General features: G+C 44.8%; 1 protein-coding gene across 3 annotated transcripts in view; it reads right to left on the bottom strand.

Moving 5' to 3' along the window:
• Positions 1–27,616, bottom strand: part of LOC147709847 (NACHT, LRR and PYD domains-containing protein 12-like) — a 275,583-nt gene that overhangs the window by 206,553 nt on the left and 41,414 nt on the right. For 2 of the 3 annotated variants that reach the window (XM_086928309.1, XM_086928307.1), the window contains exons 2-3: positions 20,602–20,915; positions 977–1,012 (exon numbers count right to left, since the gene is read on the bottom strand). In XM_086928309.1, coding sequence (XP_086784435.1) covers positions 977–1,012; positions 20,602–20,881 — 316 coding nt within the window. In that variant the 5' untranslated portion in view covers positions 20,882–20,915. Of the gene's footprint in view, positions 1–976; positions 1,013–20,601; positions 20,916–21,914; positions 22,007–27,616 lie in introns of those variants that run through there. The other variant, XM_086928308.1, reaches the window with a different exon arrangement.

The following is a 27,616-nucleotide window of genomic DNA, read 5'->3' as shown; positions in this document are numbered from 1 at the left end:
AGTCATCCAGATAAGAAGATGTATTGCCTCTTATCCACATGAACTATAGATGTCACTAGAAGAATATAGGACATTGTTTTCCTGCTCACTCTGTTTATGATATAGAGAATATTGGTCCTGATGAAGGTGTTTTAAAGTACAAAACCGAAACGCTGCGTCGACAACTGTTCTCTTTGTGAATCTAATGATTTTTCATAATTGTGTTTTTATACTGATGAAATGAAATGGATTTGTCATGTTATGAATAAATGATATATATTTCCTTTTTTTTAAAAAAGATTTTCTCTCTTATTTTGGTTTTTAACTTGTGCATTTCAATTGTTTCTATGTATTGCTTTTATGAAATTTTTTCCTGGCATTGTTTGGCCTAATTGTATATTCTGGTATGAGCTCTTGACAACCACAATATCCCTACCTTTAGTATAAACTTCATGTTAGGGACTTTGTGATTTTTCTGTATTTCCCCCTGTCCCTGATTGGATAGTTAGGGGACCACCTTTTATTTTTCTGTATGTCTGTGACCTTCACTGCTCCTGTTTCATAAATTGCAGTACCAGGCCAATGCTTCTTTTTAAAATTCGTCCAAAATATTTTTTGAGCAGCAAGCTGTTCTTTGTGTTTTCTCTTAGAGATGTATCACTTTTAACGATTTCTCTCCCTGTGCTTACATGTCCCTCTTCCATGTCCTCTCCATTCATTTCTGCTCTGTCGTGTGTGATGTGGTCTAGGGGGCTTGATGTGGCTAGTGGTGCATGACTGATCATGTACGAAACCTAGGTGTCTTCTTTGGCACCTCATCTGAGCACTCTGGGGTTTTACTAACACCTGAAGAACATATGTAATTCTAAACTGTTGTTTTGTGAATTTGGGGAGAAGTAACAGTAGACCTTCTCTCACTATGAATTGAGTCAGAATAAAAGTAACTTCTGTCATTTATACACAAGAGCACACAGTTTGACATGTGAATACAACATACCCTTCTCCTCGTTGTCCCGCTTTCTCTGATCCAAATCTGAAAGACATAAATGAACCATGGTTAGGCACATCCTGAATACTTTAGTAGAAGAGCCTGCTTATCTGACGTCTCATGGACCCAGGGTAACTCATTGATCATTATATAGAGACTGGTAAGGAAATACACTAAAGGTTAAGACTGACCAGTCATTATGGATGTTCTCTTTTACATTTGAGGAACATTAACCCCTTCCACGCTGATGACGAGCTGGGCTCGTCATGGCGTAGCCTCCTCGCACGCTGATGACGAGCCCAGCTCGTCATGTAACATGCGTTTTGAAAAATCTCAGCGTGCGAGCGGAATTCCAATAGCGCGCATGAGGTTAACCCAAGATCAGATTCTGCTGACAATGCTTCACTTCTCTCACACTCTGAAAACAATGTCTCACTCCCCTCATACTCTAAAGTGCTACCATCCTCATAATCCTTCAATCTTATCATAATGAAAACACAGAACCTCAATCCCCTGATATTGTCCAGATGATGCCTCACTCTCCTCATACTCTGGAGATGGTGCCTCAGTCCCCTCAAACTCAGAAGACAAGGCCTGACTCCTCTCCTAATCTATGGTGCCTCACATCCTCCCATAATTCTTCAATCTCCTCAAACCCTAAAGACAGAACCTCAGATCCCTCATCCTATAAAGATGATGCTTCACTTTCCTTATGCCTCGCTCAACTCATACTCCGGAGATGGTGGCTCACTCCTCTCATACAGTGAAGGTGGGGGCTCACTCCTCTCATACAGTGACGGTGGGGGCTCACTCTCCTTATACTCTGGAGATGGTGGCTCACTCCTCTCATACAGTGAAGGTGGGGGCTCACTCCTCTCATACAGTGAAGGTGGGGGCTCACTCTCCTTATACTCTGGAGATGGTGGCTCACTCTCCTCACACTCAAGAGATTGTAGCTTACTCTTCATTTTCTGGAGATGGTGTCTCATTCTCCTCATTCTATGGAGATGGTGGCTCACTCCTCTCATACAGTGAAGGTGGTGGCTTACCGCCTTATACTCTGGAGAGGGTGTCTTTTAGATTTGAGGGTCTCTGGTTGGCACAGGTAAGTACTTGTGACAAGCAGGGACCCTCTCCTCTAGTGAGGACAAGGGGATTACCATCTAAAATAACCCCTACTCACCCTCTAGGTAGTGTGGCGCGAGCAGACAAGACTTATCTCAGAGCGTTATAGGTGAAGCATTTCTGAACACATACAGTAACTCAGTGACAACACCACACATGGACACCACACCAGGGTTTGTATAAAAATAAGTATCTTTATGTAAGGCTTAGCACAAGACCAAATAATGTTTAGAAATAGGCCACAATACTATTAGCAATTAGGAGTTCTTTAAAAATGCGTAGTTTCTTGTTCTGTGCGCTTAGCGCACTGTGTTCGACTCTCACGATGTTGGAAACAGTGTCTAATCTGATTAACCGGCACTGCAGACACTTCGGTCCGAGGCGTACACCACTGGGATGCAAGTTGTTTCACAGTACCTTAGGTTTCGGAGAGTCCGGCTCGGATAATGCGGGCAAAATGGAAGGCAGACCAGGAGTGTTGTCGGCCCCTCTTCGATGCCAGCCCCGGCTCGTTGCGGCGTCCTCTGCGAGGCGTAGGGCGCGGGCCACGTGGGAGCGAGGCGGACGGTCCTGGTCGGGGTGCGTTTTACGTTGTTGATGCAGCGTGCGAGCCGCGCCTTCAGAACGGGAATGCAAGTTTAGCTCCAGGCAGTGCGATGTAAGGCGGCCGGTATGCTGCGAGCGTACGGGCCATACTTTCAAGAGCGAGGCTGCCTATTCAATCCAAGCAGCACGGTGCGGGGCGGACTGTACCCTGCAAGCGTGAGAGCCGTACTCCGCCCTGCGGTGCGCTGCGTACTTCGGGATGCCAGCGGCTGGGACACGGCGGGCAATGCAGCGCACAAGGGAGGGAGTGAAGCGGTGTGTGGGCGGCCGTTCTTCGGACGGTGCGAGCCACGGATCGCAGGTAGAGCAGAGGCACACAGTGCGGGGCGGCCACGGGCACGGCTTCACAGCAGTTAGGGTTTGCGAGGAGCACTGAAATCGCTGCTCCAGCGGCAGGGGAAAACTGGCCATGTCCAGCAGCTCTGTGAGGCCAGGAGGAGTCCAATAGTCCTGGGACTTCGTTCAGGGGGCAAGCTCACCCACAAGCCCTTGGAGATCTTTAGAAGCACAAGTTGAAAAAAGTATTTTCCAGTCTTTTCCTCTCCTCTCGCTGCAAGGCAACCACTGCAGGCCAATCCCCCAGGTCAGGGACAGTACTCCTCCTTGCAGCTTTCCCAGTTCCTTCTCGTCGGGCAGAGGTTCTTCTTGGTTCAGCAGGATCTAAATTCTTGGGAGCAGGGTCCAAATATTTATACTACAATTCTTTTGTTCTTCCGGGCCAGGGGGCCTTTGCCTAGTTCAGTCCAGTTTTTGATCACTTTGTTGACATGACTCTGGCTTGTCTTTTCAGTGTGCAGGGCAGAGACATCAGACGCTCCATAGGAGGTGGAGCCAGCATTGTGGTGGCAGAGCACAGCCCTATTCAGAGTCCAGGTGCACTCCTCCCACCCATCTGGATGTAACCTTCCTATTCACCACCTGGCTGCCCCAGCCTGTCTCCTGGAATTTTCCAGCCCTGTCACTCACAGAAACCAGACAGCAGATACACATCTGAGCAGAGGTGGGATGCAATGGTTAGGCAAGCAAATACCAACTTTCTAAAAGTGGTATTTGCAAACACAAAACATTAAAATAAACGTTACAGAAATATGTATTTTATTATTCTGAGTTCAGGCATACTAAACTTGAATTTCTACCATGTTCTCTGAGTCTGTTAGGATTATAGAGTGTAATAATTCCAACAGGCCATTCTGACCTATGGAGAACAGGTAGCCTTGCAATAGTAAAAAATTAAAATGGCTGTAATTCACTATTAGGACATGCCACACACATCAGGGCTTGTCCCACCTTATGCTTTTTTTTGTCCTCATTGTGCATCACTTATAGTAAGGAGTTATCAGGGTCGCCCCTTTTTACCTTTGACCGTGCCCTGTACCTGTCCACCGTGTAGGAACCAAACGGGAACAACAGGGGACCCTTTACTTCCAAGTACTATTATAGAAGGTTACTTTTCGGGGTGGGTTGAGCTAGCCATCATGGCTACTCTAATAGGCCTTCGACCCTATTAAGTGTTGCTTGCACTTAATCATAGGACGTAAATACAAAGAAATAAAGAGAAAGAACATAATATACTATCAAACATTCCAACATTATAAACCCCAATGATGGTTTTCCCACAACTCCCAGAAACGAAATTTTTTAGAAAATGGCTTCTTCTTTTTATCTAAATTATAAATGTTAAGCCCTGAAGAGAGCCACTCATCCAGTAGCGGAGCTATTGATGAAATCCACTTTACACATATCTCTCTTCTGGCTAATAGAATCAAGAGAAACACCAGATTTTCTTCCCGTTTTGTCAGTCTGTCTGCTGATGGAGACCCCGAAACCCCAAAAAAGACCAAGTCCATACTCACGGTTAGCTGTTTTCCCAAAACCTCTTCTAAGGTCTTACCCACCGCCTTCCAGAAACCATTGAGATGGGGGCACTGCCAAAACATATGCAGGTCATTGGCCTTCGGTAAAGCGCATTTCAGGCAGGACTTCACCACAGGTCCGCTAAATTTTGATAGTTTTTCCTGCGTTCAATAAGCCCTGTGGGTTGTATATAAGTGATTTCTTTTTAATGCCGCAGAAGTTACTATTGACCAGCATTTGCTCATAGATACTTGCCATAGGAGGTTTGTATCCAGCGTTGGCAAATCTCTCCAGTATCTGAAATTCCTCCTCCCCTGATGTTATGAGGGCCCAATACCAGAATAATACCTCTTTCTTGAAGGGTTTCTCCAGCATTTTACTTTCCAGGGTTGTATTGCCTGTTTTGGTTTCCTTAATTAACTTTGCCCAGCTTAAGAGTTGATAATATTTGAACTTAGCTAGAGAAAAGTTTGTGATTTCATTTAATATTTCCCACTCCAAGATTTTATTCTGATATAGTAATTGCCCCCATACTGCAATTCCCGCTGATTTTAGGGGGATCGACAAAGAGTCTTTAAGACATTCCAGAGTACAAGGTGAGTCCCAAATAGGAGCTTTATCGCTGTAAAGGGGGATATTCACAGTAGACCTGATACAATACCATAATTTAGCAGCTGCCCTTAGAGTCTTCAACTTAACTTTTGTGAAAAAGTTCGGGTGATCGAATTTAAAAAGGAAGTGAATGGTGTTATTTGTCATTTTCTGTATGTACAATGGGTAATTTTCATATGGACCTAACAAGATTCTATTATTTTTAACTTGGAATGCTCTACAGTATTCTAACATATCTGGGGTGGCTAACCCACCCTGGCTTTTCCTTCTCCTTATTTTGGTCCAAGCAATTCAAGGTTTTTTCGATGACCAAATAAAACTTGATAACTCTCCCTGGATTTTCTTAATAGATTCCCTATTAAACTCTAACGGTATGGCTCCAAAAATAAACGCAAACTTCGGCAGGACTGACATTTTAAGAATATTTGATTTACCCAAAATAGACAACGGTAAGCACTCCATACTTTCAGCAATCTTTTAACTTCTACGTGGACTCTATGAATGTTAAACTGGGGAACCTTATATAAATCTTTAAACAAGTCAATAGCCAGGTATCTAATTTTTTCTTTATTGTAGGGGCTCAAGAAGACCTCATTCCACGTCATAGTCTCTGTTTTAGACTTGTTCATTTGGTAGCCCGAGATTTTCCCAAAGTTAATTAGAGTCTCCTCCGTTGCTTCAAGGGCCTCTTTAAGATGACAAGTAAATATCATGAGGTCATCCGCATATAGTGCTATTTTTTTGTGCCAGCCTTGGTATGAAAAAGGGGTAATGGAGAGATGGTTCCTAAGACACTCAGCTGCTGGTTCAATATATAAATTGAATAACAACGGGGATAGGGGGCATCCCTGACGTGCACCTCTCTTTATCAGGAGATGATCGGTTAGCTCCCCATTGATTAATATTCTGGCCTTAGGAGCATTGTAAATATTTTCTACCATCTTCAAGATATTACTTCCTAAATCGAATTTTTTTAGCACCTCACTCAGATAGAGCCAATTAACTCTATCAAAAGCTTTTGCTGCGTCGATAGTGATTATAGATCGGGGCAGCTTCTCACAAATAGCTATGTCTATTGTTCCAATGAGCTCGTGGGTTAAATCTTGCAGATTTCTACCTGCCACAAAACCTTTTTGGTTAGAGTTAATTAGGGAGCCGATCACTCGATCAAGCCTTTTCGCCATTATTTGGGTGAAAATTTTGTAATCGCAATTTAAAATGGATATAGGACGATAGGACTCACATTTCTTGGAATTTTTACCTGGTTTTAGGAGGATAGAAATAGTTGCGTCATTCCAGGAGTCAGGAAAACTGCAGTTTTCAAGAAAGACTCTATTAAAAAGGGTAGTAAGGGGAATCACAAGGGTGTCTTTTACTTTAATATAAAGCTCATTTGGGAGGGCGTCCGGACCTGCAGCCTTGCCTCTTTTTAAATTTCTTATGACTCCCTCTACTTCTACAGTAGTAATTTCTGCGTTTAATTTGCCTTTCTCCTCTTGGGTTAACTTTGGGGTATTTTGAGCATCTAAAAATGTGTCAATCTCTTCCATAGATGGGTTACAATCCTCAGAGTAGAGATCCCCAAAAAAGGCTAAGAATTCTTGCTTTATAACATCTTCTTCTGCTCCATTATGTGATGGGTTACGTGGGTCTATAAATGGGATTTTATTTCTAGACCCATCTGTTCTTATCTTCCAAGCCAATAATTTTCCGCAACCCTCCCCATATTCGTAGTGTGCCAACTTACTACATTCCCACCTATCTTTAAGTTTATTTTCCAAAATTTCTGAAAGCCTATTTTTTAGCTTTACTCTCTCTGCCTCCAAAACTGGTCCTCTTGGATCTGTAAAAATTTGTTGATCTATTAATGAAATGTTTTCCTCTATACATTGTATTTCCCTTTTAAGCCCTCTAGATTTATGGGAGGCTAGACTTAGCAATGTACCCCTAATCACCGCTTCATATGTGTCCCAAACTATATGGGTTGGGGCCCCTTCATTATTGATTTAAAAAAGAAAATTTTGTCTCCTGCCTGAGTTGATTAACAATCTCGGGATTTAAAAGAATTGAACGATCCATCGTCCACCTCGGGGGTTTCGTCATATCTTTTAATATGACTGTCATTTGTACTGCTGAGTAATCTGAAAGGTGGGCGGGGAGATGGGCCACTTTTAGAGTCTTTTCCAGTAAACCCTGATCTATTAAAAAAAAAATTTATTCTAGACTGTATCCCTAGTTTCTTGTTCTTGAAACAAAACTTCTCCTAGTTATCCCCCTTCTTTTTCCAGATATCTATTAGACTCAGATCCTTTTTGTAAATTCTCAACCATTCTCTCATTTTTGGGAGATTGGCTTGTTTCCCCTTCGGATTGAAGGGGGGACGGATCGTCCAAGTTCGGACCATAAAAGCCTACCACAGAAAGGGTTTGATTAAGTACTCTAATATTAGCTATTGCCCACCTACCTTTGGAATCTACTTCTGATGACTCTATCCTCACTCTCAGAGATTTCTTAAATAGGATAGCCACCCCTTTTATGACACATTCTTGATCAGTACATATGTATGAGTCCACCCAGCTCAGGTTTTTCACTATTTCCTCCCATTCTATCTTTAATAGATGAGTTTCTTGTAGAATTATGATCTCACTATCAATTGATTTTAAATATTCAAAAATCTTCCTCCGCCTACTTTTGGTACGTAGCCCGTTCACATTCCAGGTAGTTATCTTTACATGTTTCATTCTCTCACTCATTTCTTTCTCTTATTTCGCCAACCCCTACATTTCTCCTTCTTTTTATAACTGATGGGTTGAAGAGGACGTTTTTTTTGTTTTTTTCCCTATCTTGCTCCCATCCCCCGTGCATTTTCACCACTTTTTTTTTCTTCTTTCCTTTTTTTTGAGATTATACCTTAAAACCAAAGTGAAAGTAGTGAAAAGAATCAAAACTAAAGTGGGAAGACACACCCACCCTCCTTGGGGAAGCCTCCCTGATGCTCCCTTGGGCTCTATTTATGGCCCTCTTTGAGCTCCCTGCCTCCATTTAATTCTTCTTGAAAGTTGCTACCACTTTTTTTTTCCGTACAAATAAATTGTGCTTTATGTTTGGGTCAGTGATTGAATTTTTATCTGGTCGTGCATTTGCCCAATAAATGTCTCGACTTCTTTGGGGTCTCTAATATTATGCATTTTGTTCCTCCACATTATTCTGAGGGAAGCTGGGAATTTTATTTGGACAGTGGCGCCTAGTGTTTTTAATTCCGACATCAGCTGACCTAGCTCCCACTGCCTGTCCTGAGTTGCTTTAGCAATGTCTGGTCTGATTTTAAAGGACCAATTATCCTTGCTGAGTTCCCCTACTTTCAGTGACTCACTCAGTATTTTTCTTTGAGTGTGTAGGTCTTAAAGTTTATTAAGATTTTCCTTGGGTTCTTTCTTTCCTTTGATTTACCAAAGGGGTCTCGATGTACCCGTTGAATATCTTCTCCAAGACCCTGGGTTTTACTCCAAGGGAAACACTCCTCCAGAAGAGAGACCACAAAGTTTTTTATATCCGAACCTTCTCGCCCTTCAGGAACATTGAGCAGTCTGAGGTTACACCTTCGAGACTGATTTTCTAACGCTTCCAGCTTTTCTTCAATGTTTTTATCTTTGGCTTTCAAAGATCTTATCTCCATCTGGGTTGTTTCAACATTTTTATTTAGCCCTTCCACCACATCTCCACTGCTTTGACTCTCTCCCAGCGTGTTCAGCTTAACATCCAGCATCTCAAATCTTTCCTGTATCTTATTTTGGTTGCCTTCCGAAATTTCAAACCTTGACCTGATCTCTTCCATCATCTTTTCTAACCGGGTATCCGTGCTGCTTCGGGGTTTATCCTGGGAGGGTCCTGGATCAATAACCTGGCTTTTAGACACAGCTATTGAAAAAATTGTGGATGCATTTCCGGGAGGACTCTGTGCCAAGCTATGAAGCAGAGTTTTGTCTGAACTAGGTGGTAAGCTTCGGGTCGGGCTGGGGCTTTGACTTTGAGAGGGAGCAGGTACCCGAGTAAGACCGACATCCACATCAGTTGCCTTCCCCTCCGCTATTCCATTTACTGCGTCAACTCCAAGATCAATTGTGCCGGAAGCCAGGCTATCATCCATTTCGCTTCTAGACGGTATTACCTCTCCTTGTTCTTTGCTTTTTTCCTTATTACAACCCTGATTTTGTATCTTGAAATACGACCTTAATGATGGAGTAACTTTTATTTTGATGGCTTTACCTTCTTCCCTAGCCTCTAAATTGTCCTCTAGTTGGGTCTTTTTATTACTGCCTTTATTCACTTGGAGTTTTAAGGCTTTGCGGGTAATTCTTCTTGTAATCCTCGGGACAACTGGCTATTTCGTAGTTGGAGGGAAACTTGCTTTCAGAAATTGCCTATTCCTGAGACAGTAAGAGGACCTACCTTTACTGTCAGGACTACCCAAAAATGCACCCAAATCCGGTACTTTCTTACTTTGTGGTAATTCTCCGGTAACGCCTCGTTGGGGTTCTTTTTGGGGTTCTTGAGATTCTCCCTTCCCCTTTCCGGGAGAACTTTGCCCTAACTGTAGCCTCTTCCTTTGATTTAAACCCCCCCCTGCAGGACCCACGTCGTCTGCACAAGCTGGAAGTGGGTATGATGCCATCACAAGAGTCTCACCTGGTCCCTCCACCTTTGCTGAAAGAAACCTCTCTACGAAGTTCTTCCTAGGTTTTAAAAAAACCAGAGGCACTTGGGCTTCTAACAACTCTAATTGTGAGAGTATAGGGGCAAGCTCTCTATCTGGGGGTGGTTCCGAGCAAGATTCAAAGACTAGGTCCCGATCCACAGCAAAGCTCCCTTCCAATGTTCCAAAATACCCGAATGCTTCGAGTGTTTCGAGCCCTCCAAATCTGCCTCCGCCTCTGATTTTTTTCTCGCTTGAGGCAGGACCGCTCCGTGTAGCTTCCCCAGCCGTCACCCGAAAGAAAATCGGAATCTGTCTTACCGCCCTTCTGCAGCTGCACTGGGCCTCACAGGCCGCCTCCCACCAACTGACCTGCGAGCGGAGCGCAGAGCTGCTGCCGCGGAGGTCTCTGGAAGCTCGGATCTCTGACCTCACACTTTCCACCAGGTGCGTGAGGCTTGCGGGAGCCTCTGCAGTATGCCGATTCCATTCCCGCTCCCTGGCGTCGATAAGCATTTCACGCATGGAGGGTGCAGGTATGTTCAAGTAACGTTTTTTTTCTTTTCCTTCCCACGGAGAGAGAACTCCGGACTTAGCCTGCTACACTCCACACCGTAGCAATAGGCGCTGCGGGTGCCGCGGGGTGCAGTAAGGGCACAGCCAGAGATTTTGTTTTTGAATCGGACTCCGCCACAGACTTCTACATTTTAGGTTAGGCTTATACCCTGACCAATTTATCTATAGCGCCTTCGTTCCGTAACATTTTCTCGCCTCATTTAGAGAAAGAGGCAAGGAGCTCCCGACCGGCTTAACGTCCGGCCGCCATCTTCCCCCAAAACATACAAACCTTCCTACCTTATGCTTACAATGCACCCTGCCCTTGGGCCTACCAAAGGGGTGACTAATATGAAGTTAAGGGAAGGTTTAGGGACTGGCAAGTGGGTGCACTTGCCCAGTCAGCATGACAGTACCAGACTGCATGCAGGCTCTGCAATGGTAGACCTTAGACACATTTTACCAAGCTGCTTCTGTGGGTGGCACAACCAGTGCTGCAAGTCCACTAGCAGCATTTGAAGTTACAAGCCCTAGCACTCCTGGTGCACTTTACTGGAGTCTTACAGTAAACCAAATAAGCCAATTATGGAAACCAATCAACATATACACTTTATACAGGGAGCACTTGCACTGTGGCACTGATTGGCAGTGACACAGTGCTCTGAGCAGCTAACACCAGCAAAACACCTGAGGCAACAGAAACAAAAATGGAAGGGAGACCCACGCCAATGGTGCCAGGTCTAACAGTGTCTCACTCTTCTCACATTCAGGGGGTTGTAGCTTACTCTCCTCATAGTTTAGAGATGGTGTCTCATTCGCCTCATACTCTAGAGATGGTGTCACATTCTCCTCATTATCTGGAGACGGTGTCTCACTCGCCTGGTACTCTGGAGACAGATTCTCCCTCTCCTCATACTCTGGGGATAGTGTCCTACTCTATTCATGCCCTGGAGAAAGGGATTCACTCTCCTCTTACTATGGAGATGGTGCCTCAGTCCCCTCATACTTTGGAGATGGTGTCTCATTCTCTTCATACTAAGGAAATAGTGTCTCACTCTCCTCATACTATGGAGAAAGAGTCTCAATCCCCTCATACTCTGCAGAGAAAGCCTTACTCTTCTCGCACTCTAAATACAATGCCTCAATCACCTTATACTCTGGAGATGGGGCTCACTCCCCTCATATTGTGGAGATGGTGTCTCACTCTTGTCATACTTTGGAGATGGTACCTCACTCAACTCATAATCTGGAAATGGTGGCTCACTCCTGTAGGAAAGTAGGATCTGTTTCTTATGCTTACCTCCACTTTTTGCTGGATGTCTCACTGTTTTTGACTAGTCTGACTAGGATCATGCTAATCAGGACCCCGGTCTATCTGCTTTCTCCATGAAATTGACATACATGTGCTTTGGTGCACCCTAGATTGGAAACTGGTGTACCCTTATCAGTCTCTAGTATATGGTACCCATGTATCCAGGGCATAGGTACTCCAGAGGCCTCCCATGGGCTGAAGCATGTATTATGCCACCCATGAGAGGCCATGCAAAATGGAACTCTAAGTCTGCTACTGCAGCCTGTGTAAGATGGTGCTTGCACCACTTCCTCTAGATATAGGTTCACTATATGTGCCACTACACTTAAAACCTACCAGTCACCCCTATGGCAGGCCTTAACAATCCTGAAGGCAGCGTGCTGGGTTTTACATGAGAGGGTGCCCATGCATGAGCAGGGCCCCTCTGCAGCCTTCGGAGACCATTCTCCCGGGTTGCCTGTGACTCAGCCAGACATATAGGTAGAGGTGCATTATAACCTCGCTGTAAATGCTATCTCGAAAACGGCTGAAACAAAACATATTGTGTTTGGTGTCAAACACCTTGGAATCATACCTCCACAACAGTACTGGTCTGGGAGGTATGATTCCACCCTTCTGAAGCGAGCTTCGTGGGGTCACTGGTCTATCCGGTGCCAGCCTTCTCGACCTGGACAGCACAAAATGGATGCTGCCAACCAGAGATACATTTCTGCCCTTGTGCTGCTGAGCCAAGCTCGACCAGAGGAAGGCAGCACAAGAGGCATCCTGTCATAGGGAGGTGTGACCACCTCCCAGACAGGGTTTAGTGTACTGGGGTTGGGTGAGTGCACTATGAGAGTGCCTGAAAGTCTGCACCTGGGGCACATTTGGTGTCCCTGTGATTAGTCCAGCTCAAACCAGTTCTGTGAGCATTTGGCTCCTGCTCTAGTGCGAAACTGGACAAAGGACATGGGTGTAGCCAACCCTCTGCCCTGCCCCTTCCCTAGGAGAGTCCCCTGAATCTGTCCAACCCTCTCTTGTGGGCACAAAAGGGCTTACCTGGCTGTAATCCTTCAGATTTTAAGTGGACTAGATTCTACAAGAAGAAACCACTGAACTTCGACCGTCTAGAAACACTGGACTTTGCTGTATTCGACTGGGCTCAACTTCGTCCCCCTTTCAGTCCGAAGCTTAGTCTGTGCCTTTGCTCCATACAGGCTCCGTGCAGGACCTGTGGTGCACTAAAGACAACAGAAGAATCTCCCTTGGAGTGAAGGATTCACTCCCATGCCCTAGCAGGCACCTAATCGCAACTGACCAGTCTGCTGCTCCTGAGCTCTTGCGGACTCCGAAGATTTCAGCAACACGGGAGGTGGGTTTCTGAAGGTCCCTGAGGTCGATCTGCTCTCTCACCGAGTTTGAGGCCAGTATCCCTCGTGGGGGCTGCGTAACCTGAACCCCTATGCACAGCGTCCATTTGCATCCCGTGACTATAAGTGTTTCATAAATGTTTCTGAGACTTTAAAATGTATACTAAGCTACAGCATAAGTTAAATTACTATTCTTTCTATGCCGGTATGGAGTCATACAATTTCTAACTTATCTAAGCTGAGTTGCTAGGTGACTATATGTATTTATTTTTTGAGTGGATATCAGAGTGGCTGTATGGGTATGTGAATGGGTGTGTGAGTTGCTGCATAGCTGCTTGAATGGGTGTTCAAATGGCTGTATGGGTGACTGAGTGGCTGTATTGGTGAGTGAGTAGCTGCTTTAGTGTATGTATAGGTAAGTGGGTGAGTGTGAGTAACTATTGGAGACTGAATGTGTGAGTGGTTGTACGCATGGGAGAGTATGTGTTAGCAGCTATATGGATGTGTGAATGGATATGTAAGTGGTTCTGTGGGTGGGTGAGTCAGTGGTTGTATGGCTGAGTGTGAGGTTGTGTCAGTGGCGACAGAGTCTCACTCTATTCGTACTCTGGAGATGGTGTCTCACTCCCCTCATATGCTGAAGATGGTACTTCGCTCTACTCATACTCTGGAGATAGTGCCTCACTCTTCTCATGCTCTGGAGATGGTGTCTCACTCCCCTCATACTCTGAAAATACTGTCTCACAGCCTTCAGACTCCGGAGTTGGTTTCTCACTCTTCTCAAACTCTGAAGACATGACCTCACTCTCCTCTACTCTAAAGACGATGCCTCACTCGCCTCATACTCTGGAGCTGGTTTCTCACTCTCCTTTTACTCTGGAAACAGAGCATCACTCTCCTCAAACTCTGGAGATGCTGTGTCACTCTTCTCTTACTGAAATGGTGTCTCAGTCACCTCATACTCTGGAAATGGTGCCTCGCTCAACTCATACTCTGGAGATGGTGGTACACTCACTTCGTACTGTGGAGATTCCGTCTCACTCTCTTCATACTCTGGAGATGGTGTCTAATTCTCCTCATACTCTGGGGTTGGTGCCTCACTCAACTGATACTCTGGAGATGGTCACTCACTCCCCTCATACTGTGGAGATGTTGTCTCACTCTCCTAAAACTCCAGAGATGGTGTCTCACTTCCCTCATACTCAGGAGATGGTGACTCTCATACTCTGAAGACAGAGCCTTACTCCCCTCATACTCTAACAGCGATGCCTCCCTCTCCTCACTTCTCTCATACTCTGGAGAGAGCCTCACTCCCCCTATACTGTGTAGATGGTCTCATTCCCCTCACACTCTGGAGATGGTGTCTTGTTCTCCTCATACTCTAGACAGAGCCTGACTCACCTCATACTCTTAAGACAATGCCTTACTCTCATACTCTGGAGATGGTGTCTCGTTCTCCTCATACTCTAGACACAGAGCCTGACTCTCCTCATATCCGAGGATACAATGCCTCACTCTTCATATTCTGGAGATGGTGTCCCACTTACCTATACTCTAGAGGTGGGCTCACTTTCCTTATGCTTTGGGGGTGGTGTCTCACTCTCTTCATACTCTGGAGACAGAGACTCGCTCTCCTCATACTCTGGAGACAGAGTCTCGCTCTCCTCATACTCTGGAGACAGGGTCTCACTCTCCTCCTACTCTGGAGACAGAGTGTCTCTCCTCTCATACTCCTGGTGATGGTGTCTTGCTCTCCTCAAACTCTGGAGACAGAGTCTTGCTCTCCTCATACTCTGGAGACAGGGTCTCACTCTCCTCATACTCTGGAGACAGAGTCTCGCTCTCCTCATACTCTGGATACGGGGTCTCACTCTCCTCCGAGATGGTGTCTCACTCTCATTATACTCTGGAGACAGAGTCTCGCTCTCCTCATACTCTGGAGACAGAGTCTCACTCTCCTCCTACTCTGGAGATAGAGTGTTCCTCCTCTCATACTCCTGGTGATGGTGTCTTGCTCTCCTCAAACTCTGGAGACAGAGTCTCGCTCTCCTCATACTCTGGATACGGTGTCTCACTCTCCTCCGAGATGGTGTCTCACTCTCATCATACTCTGGAGACAGAGTCTCGCTCTCCTCATACTCTGGAGACAGAGTCTCACTCTCCTCCTACTCTGGAGACAGAGTGTTCCTCCTCTCATACTCCTGGTGATGGTGTCTTGCTCTCCTCATACTCTGGAGACAGAGTCCTGCTCTCCTCATACTCTGGAGACAGGGTCTCACTCTCCTCATATTCTGGAGACAGAGTCTCGCTCTCCTCATACTCTGGATACGGGGTCTCACTCTCCTCCGAGATGGTGTCTCACTCTCATCATACTCTGGAGACAGAGTCTCGCTCTCCTCATACTCTGGAGACAGAGTCTCGCTCTCCTCATACTCTGGATACGGGGTCTCACTCCCCTCCGAGATGGTGTCTCACTCTCGTCATACTCTGGAGACAGAGTCTAGCTCTCCTCATACTCTGGAGACAGAGTCTCACTCACCTCATACTCTGGAGATGGTTTCTCACTCTTCATGTTCTAGAGATGGTTATTCACTCCACTCATGTATTTATTTATTTATTTATCCATTTATAGAGCGTCTGGTTACACCTACGGTGTGTACCCGCGCTGAGACTCTGAACAAGGTTCTGAGGAGAGAGAAGACGTCAGCTGCTACACATGTCAGTCGACTTATGATGCTCTTTCCTAATCGTCCTTTTTATCAAACAGCCATGTCTTTAGTTGTTTGCGGAATCTACTTTCACACGTCTCTGTTCTCATAGTCATTGGAAGGATATTCCAGGTATTGGCTGCTAGGTATCTAAATGAACGACCCCCCCATCCTGGCTCTGTAAATTCTTGATACAGTTCCCATAGATTTGTCCATAGATCTTAGATTTCCTCCAGGGGTATAATGGGTTAGTAGTGGTTGCAAGTATGTTGGGGTGTTTAGTGTCAAAATGCGGTGGCAGTAGCACATTGCCTTGAAAAGCACTCTTTTTTCTATTGGTAGCCAGTGCAGTCCTGCCAGTGCTTTCTTCATACAGTTTTTTTTTGGTAGTCTAAGCGTCAGCCGGGCTGCCGTGTTTTGAACTCTCTGTAATTTTGCTAGTACTTTCTTTGTGGCCCCCAGGTATAGTACGTTACCGTAGTCCAGTTGGGAGGTAATTACGGCATGTACTATCGTCTTTCTCGCTGTGGGCAGGAGGAGTTCAATGATCTTTCTCAGGGTTTTTATGGCTCCATAGCATTTGTCGGCCACTTTCCTGATCTGATTGTCAAATGTCATCTTGTCATCGAACCAGATTCCTAGGTTTTTAACTTCTGCATTGGGGGTGGGTACTATGCCTAGAGATTCGGGCCACCATGCGGAGGACCAGATGGTGGGTGCCTTACCCACAATCATTACCTCCGTTTTGCTTCCGTTTAATTTAAGGCAGTGGTTGGGCATCCACTCTGCCACATGCGCTAGACATTCGGAGAAACGGATTGCAGCCTGCTCTTGATTTTGAGACAGCAGTACAATCAGCTGTGTGTGGTCCGCATAGGATATGATTGACACATTATATTGCTCTACTTGTTCTGCCAGCGGAGCCACATAAAGATTGAAAAGCGTTGGGCTCATAATTGAGCCCTGTGGTACTCCCTGTGCTAGTGGAAAAGTCTTCGATAAGTGTGTTAGTTGTGACACTTGAAAACTCCTTCCGGATAGGAACGATGCCATCCATTTCAGTGCCCTACGTCTGATGCCACAGGCTTCAAGTCTTTGTAGAAGTAGTTTATGAGATACGGTATCAAACGCCGCACTGAGATCCAGCAGGATCACTGCGGCCGTTTGTCCCCTGTCTGCCTGTTTCCTCAGTTCTTCCGTAGCTAGTAGAAGGGCTGATTCTGTTGAGTGGGCCATTCTGAAACCTGACTGAGAGGGGTGTAACAGCTTGTTAGAGTTAATGTGTTCTGTCAGTTGTTTATTAACGATTTTTTCAGCAATTTTAGCTACGAAAGGAAGTAGTGAGATTGGACGTAGGTTCTCTAGCACGGTACTAGCAATTGATGGTTTCTTTTTCAGTGGTTTTACAATGGCCTGTTTCCATTTAGCGGGACCATACCTTGTTGGAAGGAGCGGGAGATGATTTTTGAAATATGTGGCATAATCACGGTTGCTCCCTCCATTATTATTTCTGGTCGGGCTGGGTCCCGGGGTGATCCTGATTTTATGCCCCTAGCTGTAGCTGTAGATTCTGTTTGTTCTGGGATACAGAATTCATCTAGAGTGGTCCATGTGGTGTTTATTTGCTCAATATAAATTTGTCTAGTCCCTTGTCTAGCTTCTGCTGGGAAGGAATCGTATATCTTTTTAACCTTCTCTGAGAAAAAAGCTGCTATCTTATTGCAGCTCTCTACAGAGGCTTTAGTGTCATCATTATCTATTGGTGTTTTTAGAGATTTTAGGATAGAGAACATTTCTCTTGGGGCATTGTTAGCTTTCTTTATACTGTCTGTGTAGAAGGTGCATCTGGATTGCTTAATTAGTGAGTGATAGTCTTTTAATGGAGTGGAGAAGTGTGGCTAGTGGAGAAGTGTGGCTCAATGATTAGAGTGGCAGACCCTGATGCAGAGGTCTAGCCCGGGACCAGGGTTCAATTCCCTGCCTCGGCGGGTCTTGGGCTCAAAAATTCCACGGACCTGATAATTCTCACCTCGGTGCCTATTCCAATCATGGAGTCCCACTCTGCAACTCTGGGCAATAGCTTGCTTAATCTCCACAACGGCCCCCACAACGCTAAGGATGCCTGGCCTCCACCTTGGGGGTGCCCAGGAGTGGACGCCTCACAGGGAAAGCCAGGATGGGTTCCACAGCGGTATTCGTACAAGCGCCTTGAGACCCTTGCGGGTGAGTAGTGCGCTATACAAGTATCAATTTAATTCTTCCCTATAGATCTTTTTGACCTGGCTACAATATTGCTTCCTCTATTTTCAGATAATCACTGAACCAAGGGGCAGTTGCTTGTTGTCTCTTAGGTATCCTCGAGCTCCAAGGGGCAATCTCGTCTAGTGCCTCTGTGATCCATAAATCCCACTAACTATTTGCTCTATCAGCTTCCTCATCTAATGTGGGGGGTTCTTCATTAGAGCCTGCTGGAAGGTGGTGGAATTGAAGTTATTCCATTTCCTGGTGATAATCGCCTTGGTTTGTGAGTGTGATTTTTTCCTAGAAAGCTGTGTTTTAAAGGGCACTAGGTGGTGGGCCATGGTGTCTCCATCTCTAATTCTATATTATTAGTAAAAATAGGGTCTAGGATATGGCCCTTTTGATGTGTTGGGATTTCTACTTTTTGTACCAAGTTTAGTGTTCTTTGCAAAGTGCATCAACATCCTGATTCAGTTTATTGTTGAAGTGTATATTCAGATCTCCCAATACTAGAAATGTTTTATGTCTTAGGGCGGGGGATACTATCTTCTCTTCCAGACTCACTATGAATTGTGTCGCTGGGCCTGGTGGTCTATATATCAGAAATCCAGTTATTGAGGTGTCTTCTTCAGCCCTGATCGTGAAGAAGAAAGCCTCACACTGTTCTAAGTCTGATTGTTTTATTTCACCTTTTATTGTGGATACATGGATTATGGCGATCCCGCCCCCCACTTGGCCCACCCTATCCTGCCTTACTAACCTGTACTCTCTTGGAATGGCATCCAAAATGTCTGGCCTGGTGTTTTCGTTGAGCCAGGTTTCGGTTAGGAATAGGACATCCAACAATCATTCTCTTAGTAGATCGTGGATGTCATTTTTGTGTCTGACCATTGATCTGCAGTTTAGGAGCGCCATTAGAAGATTGCTTCTGTTTGTCTTATTAACTGCTACAGTTAAAGACATATTGCAGTTCTCACATGTGAGCATTTCACACTCGGCAGACATTTTATGCTTGCATGCTTCCTCCATAGGTCTGGATAGTGCCCTTAGCTCATCTCCTGGATAGGGAACACTGCCTTGTAGCTCAAGATTGAAAAGGCCAGGGGTCCTGGCCTCTGGGCTCGTTCGGGCGCAAACGGGCTTGCCGCGCCAGCGGCGCGCGTCCGCTGCGCGGTCGCCTGCACATTGTTGTTATGTAGGGAGCGAGCATAATGCTCCTCCTCTGCCACTCCCACTGGAAGTCAGGTGCTAGAAGCCCTGCCCTATGCTTTCCTCAGCCACGCCCTCCACACAAACGGCACACAGCCGGGGTGAACCGGGGCCGGTGAGTCAGACAGGAAGAACAGGTAAAACTATCCCAGTTGCTTGCTTGTGCATTTAAGTCTTTGCGCAAGTTATACACAAACCTTAGTTTAACACAGTTAAAATACGGCGATTTTAAAAACAAAGTATCAGCGCGCACCTCTTACTGCTAGTTCAGAGGTCTCATACTATGGAGATGGTGTCTCACTCAACTCATACTCTTGGAGATGTTGCCTCACTCAACTGATACTCTGGAGATGGTCCCTCATTCTCCTCATACTCTGGAGATGGTGTCTCACTCCCCTCATACTCTGGAGATGGTTGCACACTCTCTTCATGCTCTGGAGATGGTGTCTCACTCTCCTCATACTGTGGAGATGGTGGATCACTCTCCATTTACTCTGGAAACAGAGCCTCACTCCCCTCATACTCTAAAGACAACGCCTCACTCTCCTCAAACTCTGGAGATGCTGTCTCACTCTTCTCATACTCTGGAAATGATGTCTCACTCAACTCATACTCTGAAGATGATGTCTCACTCTCCTCCTACTTTGGGGATAGAGCCTCACTAAACTTATAGTCTGCAGATGGTCGCTCACTCCCCTCATACTGTGGAGATGTCTCCCTCTCCTTATACTCAAGAGAAGAAGCCTCACTCCCCTCATACTCTGGAGATGGTAGCTCACTCTCATACTGTGGAGTCAGAGCCTTACTTCCCTCATACTCTAACAGTGATGCCTCACTCTCCTAATACCGTACAGAGGTATTTCAGTGGATGTGATTTACTGGTGACTTACTCCTGAATTTCAAAGAGCAAAACACGCCTACTCATACATTGGACACATGCCTCTGCACTTCAGCCCACGGAAACACTTGTGAAAGGAATGGCATAGGAATGAGGTAGGCACTCACTTACATGCCTGCATTGCAGGCACTCACTCACATTGCTGCACTGCAGGCATTCACTCACATTCCTGTGTTGCAGGCACTCACTCACATGTCTGCGTTGTAGGCATTCACTCACATGCCTGCGTTGCAGGCACTCGCTCACGTCTCTGTTGCAGGCATTCACTCACATGTCTCACTAACCTGTCCGTGTTACAGGCACTCACTCATGTGTCTGTGTTGCAGGCACTTACTCACATGTCTGCATTGCAGGCACCCACTCACATGCCTGGGTTGCAGGCACTCGCTCACATGCCTAGGTTGCAGGCACTCACTCACATGTCTGTGTTGCAGGCACTCGCTCAGATGCTGGGTTGTAGGCATTCACTCACATGTCTGCGTAGCTCTTAAGAGTGGTTCTGCGCGGTCCAGACTGTTGACCTGACCGAGTAAATCCACCGCCACCGCCAAGGCCTGCTCTTCACCATAGCTGTCAATCAAACGGCAGGCGAGAGCCACATATACAGCCTTCCTTGAGCGCCCTTTGGGGACCTCTGACCTTCCACCTGCAGGTAGGCGTGTCTCCAGCAGAGAGCACAGGTCCTCCAACTCCTCCTGCTCTAGCTCCTGGAAATGGGTGAAGAGGATCTTCTTGGCGCTTCCTGCCATCATGTGGGTCAGTCATGTACTCCAGGGAGTAGCTGTGCTGACAAAATAAAAATGTTAAATAGTGTTAATGATGCCTTAGTTCCAACTTAAGTCGATTGGGATAGAGCAGTGGTAATGCTGTAGACCTGGGGTTCCCAACCTGTGGGCAGGGGCCTCTGAGGGTCCGCAAAGCCTCCTCAGGGGGTCCACGACTACTTAGAACATTTTATAATATTAACAGATTAATAAAGGGTGTATAAATAAAGAAGCTTAATGTACAATTTAACATTTTAAAATGTACTGTAAATGGGAAAATAATTCAAAATTGGAGACTAAAAATGTCATTAGTATCCTCAGAACAAAAAAAGCTTAAAACTGGGACAGAATGGAAGAGAGTTTTTTTAAATGGCAAAAAATAAGTTAAAAGCAAATGTAACGAAATAGATTGAAGGAAGAAAAGACAAGTGCAAATAAGAAAAGAAAGAAGGAAAGATAAGAGTGAGCAGGATGGAACAAAGGAACGAGAGAAGGACAAAATGGGAAAAAGGATAGGAGAGGGAAAGAAAAATTGAAACTTGGAAAAAGGGGTAGCAAGAAAACAGGAAGCAACAAAGAAAATAGGAAGGCGAGAAATGAAGGAAAGCAGAAAATTAGATTGAAAGAATGGAAAGAATAATTGAGAGACAGGAGTAGAGAAAAGACAGAATTAACAAATGAAAGGAATACAAAAACAAAGGGATGAGAAAAGGGGTGAGAGGTCAGACGGATGATAAAAGGAAAGGAACCGGCAAGAATGGAAGAATGAGATTAAGAAAGAAAAGGGAGAGCAGGAAAGAATTTTAAAATGGGATATAAAGAAGGACAGAAAGCTAGAAAGAACATGAAATTAGAGAAGAATTGACCGAATGAAAAAAAATAAGGAAAGAAGGAATGATAGGAGAATGGAAAGGGAGGAAAACATAAATTAAAAGTAGAAAAACCGATGGAGAGGAAGTGAAAGTTTCAAGAAGAAACAGCTAAGGTGAATGGTACAGAAGAGAGAGATTCATTGAAGTACCTTTCAAAGAGAAGGGTGTTCAGTCCACATTGAAGTTAGGCGGAGAGGCAAGGTATGCAAGCCTGGAGGCAGAGAGTTCTAAGTTCAGGTAGCATTAACTGAAAAGGAATCAGCCATAGTACATTGCTTCTGGAAGCTCTTTACCAGAGAAATATCACTGTCACACCAAGTGCACAACCTTTCTTCGCTAAACAAATATCAGTTTCAGTTTCAGTTTCAGTTTCAGTTTTTAACGTCTTTATTTCGATTATTCATCATAAAAGACACATATATACAAAACAAAAAATACATTATCTACAATTGATACAAAAAAGTCATAACAATAATAAAGATATTTAAATACATATAAGGACCAAAACGGAGAAAATGAAGAACAAAGCTAAATCATTAAAAAAGAACAAGTGAAGTTAAGATCGCAATTAAACATACGTGTAAAGACGTCCAAAGAACTAGTAAAATCATTTAGACATGTTTAAAATTAGCAGGTCATCAATACTATCAAATTCATAGACCATAAAACAATCAGAAAACGTGGAATACAGTTTGTTTAGATCTTGATTTATGAGCTAATTGACCTAGATCTTATCAGCCAAGCCCACCCGAGGAATTTCGCCAATCCCATGGTTAGCCATTCGGAAGTATTCATTTTCAAGATGTGCAATGCTTCACTGCTCACTCGGGTATTTAGTCTAATACATACAGGTTTCAACCACTTATTACGAGGTTTACAATAGGCAGTACAGACAAATAAGAAATGGCCTACTGTTTCTTCGCAAACGGCACAACAAGGACAGAGGCTTGACTCAAGCCTCTGCCAGCCGCTGGTAAAGGCCCTCACTGGCAGCGTGCCCACACGGAACTGGTGATATAGTTTCCTATCTAATGTTTTAAGGATAACATCCCAGTATACTTCTTTATTAGGAATTACTTTGTGGAGCAGAAACTGGCCTGTCAGGTTCACTTTCTCAGAAAGTGCAACATGTTCCGTTTTTACCATGGACCAGAAGAGTTTTAAATTCGTCCTTAGTAGGAAAGGTATGGGAACCCGGTTCTGACCATAGCAAAGGTAGGCCCATTTCAATGAGAGTGTTCTTAATTTGCTTTAGCCATGGTATACTGCCAGCCCCCTGTTGCAATCTCACATCTTGAAGTTCACGGGCAAACATGGCCAGTTCCGGGCTTGACCATATGCGTCTCCATAGAGCCACCATCCTGTACTGTGCCTGATGTTTAATGGTATGCATGCCCATGTCCATCAAAAGTGGAAGGACTGGTGTTGATGGGGGGAGACTAACTAGGTTGCGGAGAAATTTATTCTGTATCCTATCCAGGACAGCCAGATCCACACAACCCCAAATATCTGCCCCATACAATATCGCTGAGCTGATTTTAGCACTGTAGATTTTAAGCGCAGGCAGCACTCTTTTAGTCAGCGAGCGCCGTTGCTCTTTTACTAGGCAACCAGTCAAGCGGGCAAATTTCAAACAAAGTGCCTCTATTTGCTCTTTCCATTTTAACCTGAAATCCAAAGTAACACCGAGATAAGTCATTACATTGACCTGTTCCAATCTGGAGCCATTCATTAAAATATTGCCCCTCAAAGGCTTTTTCTTGGTAAAGACCATAAACTTGGTTTTATTAATGTTAATCTCAAGATCATTCATGTTACAAAAATCCATAAATTTGTTTATTGCAGCCTGTAAACCCTTCTGTGTTTTGGCCAATATGAGAGTATCGTCTGCAAAGATTAAAAGAGGGAATTTTGACCCACCCAGTGAAGGAGCATCAGTGGGGGTATCTGAAAGGAACTTTACCACCTGATTAATAAAGAGCACAAATAGGGTGGGGGCCAGGACACAACCCTGCCTCACACCACGGGTCACGGGGAAGGATTCAGTAACCTGGCCCTGACGACCCCATCTGACTCTTGCAAAGTTACCCTCATGCATCTTAATGGTGAAATCTAAAAGTGCAGAAGGAACCCCCATCCTTTTCAATGCAGCCCACATCTTCCCCCTAGGGACCAGATCAAACGCTGATTTGAGATCCACAAATGCAGCGAAGATCTTCCCGTCTCTCAGTGACACAGTTTTCCAGTAGATCATGACAAATCTTAAGATCTGATCAACTGTACTAATATGTGCCCTAAACCCAGCCTGCATTGGAGACAAAATATCTACTTCTATCATCCACGAATGAATTTTCCCCAACAACATTCTGGCTATTACTTTTTGGAGAGCATCGATGAGGCTGATGGGGCGGTAGTTTCCCGCATCAGATTTGTCCCCTTTCTTATGCACTGGCAAAATTTCGGCCCCTTTCCAGGAATTTGGTATCCTTGTGCCCCTAGCTATGGCGTTTGCTAAAATTAATATATACGGGACCCAGTGTTTTTGATCATATTTAAAGAGGTCCGCGGGGATGCAATCCATACCGGGGGCTTTGCCATTCTGCACTAGTTTGAGAGCAGAAATAGCTTCAGTTTCGGTAAAAACAACGTGATCAAATGAGGACTGTTCAGACTGCACACTGGCATCTTCCCTAACAGTGGTAAGGGAGATCCGTTCCGTGTGGCTGAACTGCGACTCATAATGTTTGACCCATTGTTCTGCTGGAACATGGTTTACCGGAGTATGTAATTCCCCCGAAATTCCCCATTTCACAACCTCCCAAAATCTTTGTTGGTTAGATGAGGTACTTGCCTCGTATAAATCTAACCAACGCTGGTCATCCCATTTGCTTTTTGCCTCTTTTAATGCCTTCTTGTAGTTCACCCTAGCTATCCTTATATCCTCGCATGATTTGGATTTGATGGCACTTAACAGAGAGCTGTGGGCAATACCACAGGTCTTGTCGTACCATTTCAACCTAGGATGTGCTTGGGCTTTTTTACTTCCTCCCTTGACAGTTTTAATAAAAAAAGACTTAATATTATTAAAAAGAGTCTCATGTATTGTCCCAATTTGGTCCAGTGGAGTACCAGCCTCAAGAATGTGTGCCATCTGTTTTGTGGCCGCTGAGACCTCCATGGCAATTTTGCTAATAGTGGCAGTGTTCTCTTGGAGGCCAGCCCATTTTACCCTTCTGCAGTCATTTGTAAGGCCAGCATCTGCAGTTTCAATGTTTGTAACAGGGTTCATACAGAGACCCTCAGATACTGATAATATTATCACCAGGGGATTATGATCACTCTCAGATCTATTAACAACTTCCATGTCCACCAACATTTTCCAGAAGTCTATCTTAAGTAGAAAATAATCAATGCGACTTGAGTTTATGGAGTTATCAAATGTAACTTTTCCCATTGGGTCTGATTTAGTCCTGCCGTTTACAGCACGTAGGTCCCATTCAAGACAGAGACCCAACCATTGCATAACTGCCTCCGTAACTTTTTTGATAGGGGCGACAGACAAAGGGGGAATATTCCAGATCTGATCAATTTCCCCATATCCCCCACCATCAAGGTTGGGAAATGGTTCAAAGCAACAGTTGAAATCACCTGCCACCATGACACAGCTATCTCTGCTAATATCGTTCAGTAGGGAGTCGAGTTCAGCTACCACTCCCGCAGGCTTCCCACCTGGCTTACCTCTGGCATATATATTAAACAGAAAAGAGGTCTGATTATTATTATCTGTTAATTTCAATGCTTGGATATCATTACTCAGAGTAGGGAGTTCAGTGATGGTAATGGCTAATGATTGTCTAATCCAAATGACTAAACCCCCTGACGGGCGGCCCTTCGGTCCTTTGGTGGCTGGTTTATAGTAGTTAAGATAGCCAACCCGATAGATAGCTTCTGTTGACCAACTTTCCTGCAGGATGATTACATCATGTGTATCCACATAGGAACCCCAAGCGGCCTCTGACATTTTCCCCTTCAATCCCGCTATGTTCCAAGACAAGACTACAAGTGTGTATGATGTTTTCTCTGCCATAAAGGCAGATGGGTTGGCGAACGCCTTAGTGTTTTTCTGCCTGGGGATACCTGGCATGAAAGTTTCCCTTTTTTCCACCCTCTTAGGTTTTGTACTAGGTATGGAAACTATCTCTACCCCTAAATTACACATATTTTTTGGAGAGCAAGTTGGCACAGCGCTAGCACTCCCAGTATTCTGTTGTTCTACATCAAGTCAATCCACTCCTTCCAGACCGGAGAGGGGAGCAAACCGGTTTGCAAGGTGAGGATAGAACATTGGATAGAGCGGGGTGTCAAAGTGAAATCTCCCTCTGTGCCTGTCCCTTCTCGAATGTTGGAACGGAGTGTGAGATCTATTGGCATGTAATGCTGGATAGAAATAATGCAGTAGTAAAGTTTGTACGTCCCCAACTCTGCCAAATCTTGGTTCTCTGCCGATATATTCGGCAACCCAGGGCTCTCTAAAGCTAACCACCACACAATCCCCCTCTAGATCTTTCTTACCATAACCTATCCAATCCACCCTCCTAACGTTAAGTATTTCAGGGTTTAAATTATGAGGGAGTGGCCGATTTTTATTAAGCCAAAATGTGACCTTATTATAAAGATCCTTGTGTGTTTCCCTCTTACCATCTACGAGTGGAGCCACGCCAGTTAAAACAATTGTATATGGCACTGACTCCGGTGGAAGGTTCACACACTGTTTCTTTGGGATAGGTTTACCAATGGGCTGATGAGTGGTGTTTTTGTCCCTGGCTGGTATAGGATTGTTCTGTGCCTGCTGGTTTTTGATGGACTTAGGCCTTGCAGGATTCTCTGTAGAGGCTATTTTCTTAAGAGCGGGTCCTGTTTTTTGCGGGGCCTTTGGTTTAGAGGCTCCCACTTGTGAATTATTACCCCCCGCTTTATTACTATTTGTCACAACCGTGGGTTTTGGATTGGACAGGACAGGTGGGGACAAACCAGCTCTTGCTAAGCTGGAGAGAGTTCTATCCGAAGTCGCTATATTTTCCTTTACTAACAGGTCTAAGGTGTCCAATTTTGTATTTAACAACCTTGTCCTTTCAAAGAGGGGTAAAAGAAGAGATTTGAATAGCAACTCAATTTTAGCCAAAAATATTTCTTCTGTTATGCTAATCATAGTCATAGTCTCGCCCCCCCCTTGCTGGCTAGAAACGTTAATATTGGGTAGCTGTGGGGGCGAGACTGTAGCATTAACCACCCCCTCTGTTTGTTCCTCCAAATCTGGTGAGGCAACCCTCTTACGTTTCCCAGGATTCTGAGTCGGTGTCAGTTCTAATAAAGAAGGAGAATCCATAGGATCATTGCTAATGTTAAGTTTTGGAGAATCTGAGAGACCAGAATTATCCCCGGACTGATCTAAACAGATGGTCCCACTGTTGGGTAGGTTCTCATGTGCAGTATTAAAAACATTTTCCTGGTTGGTATTCGTAATCTCCTCGTTATGAGTCTCAATAACAGGAGCTAACATCACATCTACATTGCTATCCATATTCAGCGTAGAGAGTGGGACAGGGGAGACAGCCTCGCTTATTTTACCTAGTGAAGAACGCTTACCGGTGATAATATCAAGCGAGAGGCGTTTTTCAACTAAAGCGATCTCCTTCTCTAAAATGGCTGTTGAACGTTTAAAAAATTGGTCAATTGTACCAGTGAAAGTACCATTAGAGGTGGAGACCTGAACCTGCCTCTCCTTACCAGATCTTAAAGTCATTTTTGTTAGCCTTTCCAGGATATAATAGGTAAGAATATGACCAACCTT

Source organism: Lissotriton vulgaris, chromosome 6 (assembly GCF_964263255.1).
Source record: "Lissotriton vulgaris chromosome 6, aLisVul1.2, whole genome shotgun sequence".
Taxonomy (NCBI): domain Eukaryota; kingdom Metazoa; phylum Chordata; class Amphibia; order Caudata; family Salamandridae; genus Lissotriton; species Lissotriton vulgaris.
This window is presented reverse-complemented; position numbering and strand designations above follow the sequence as displayed.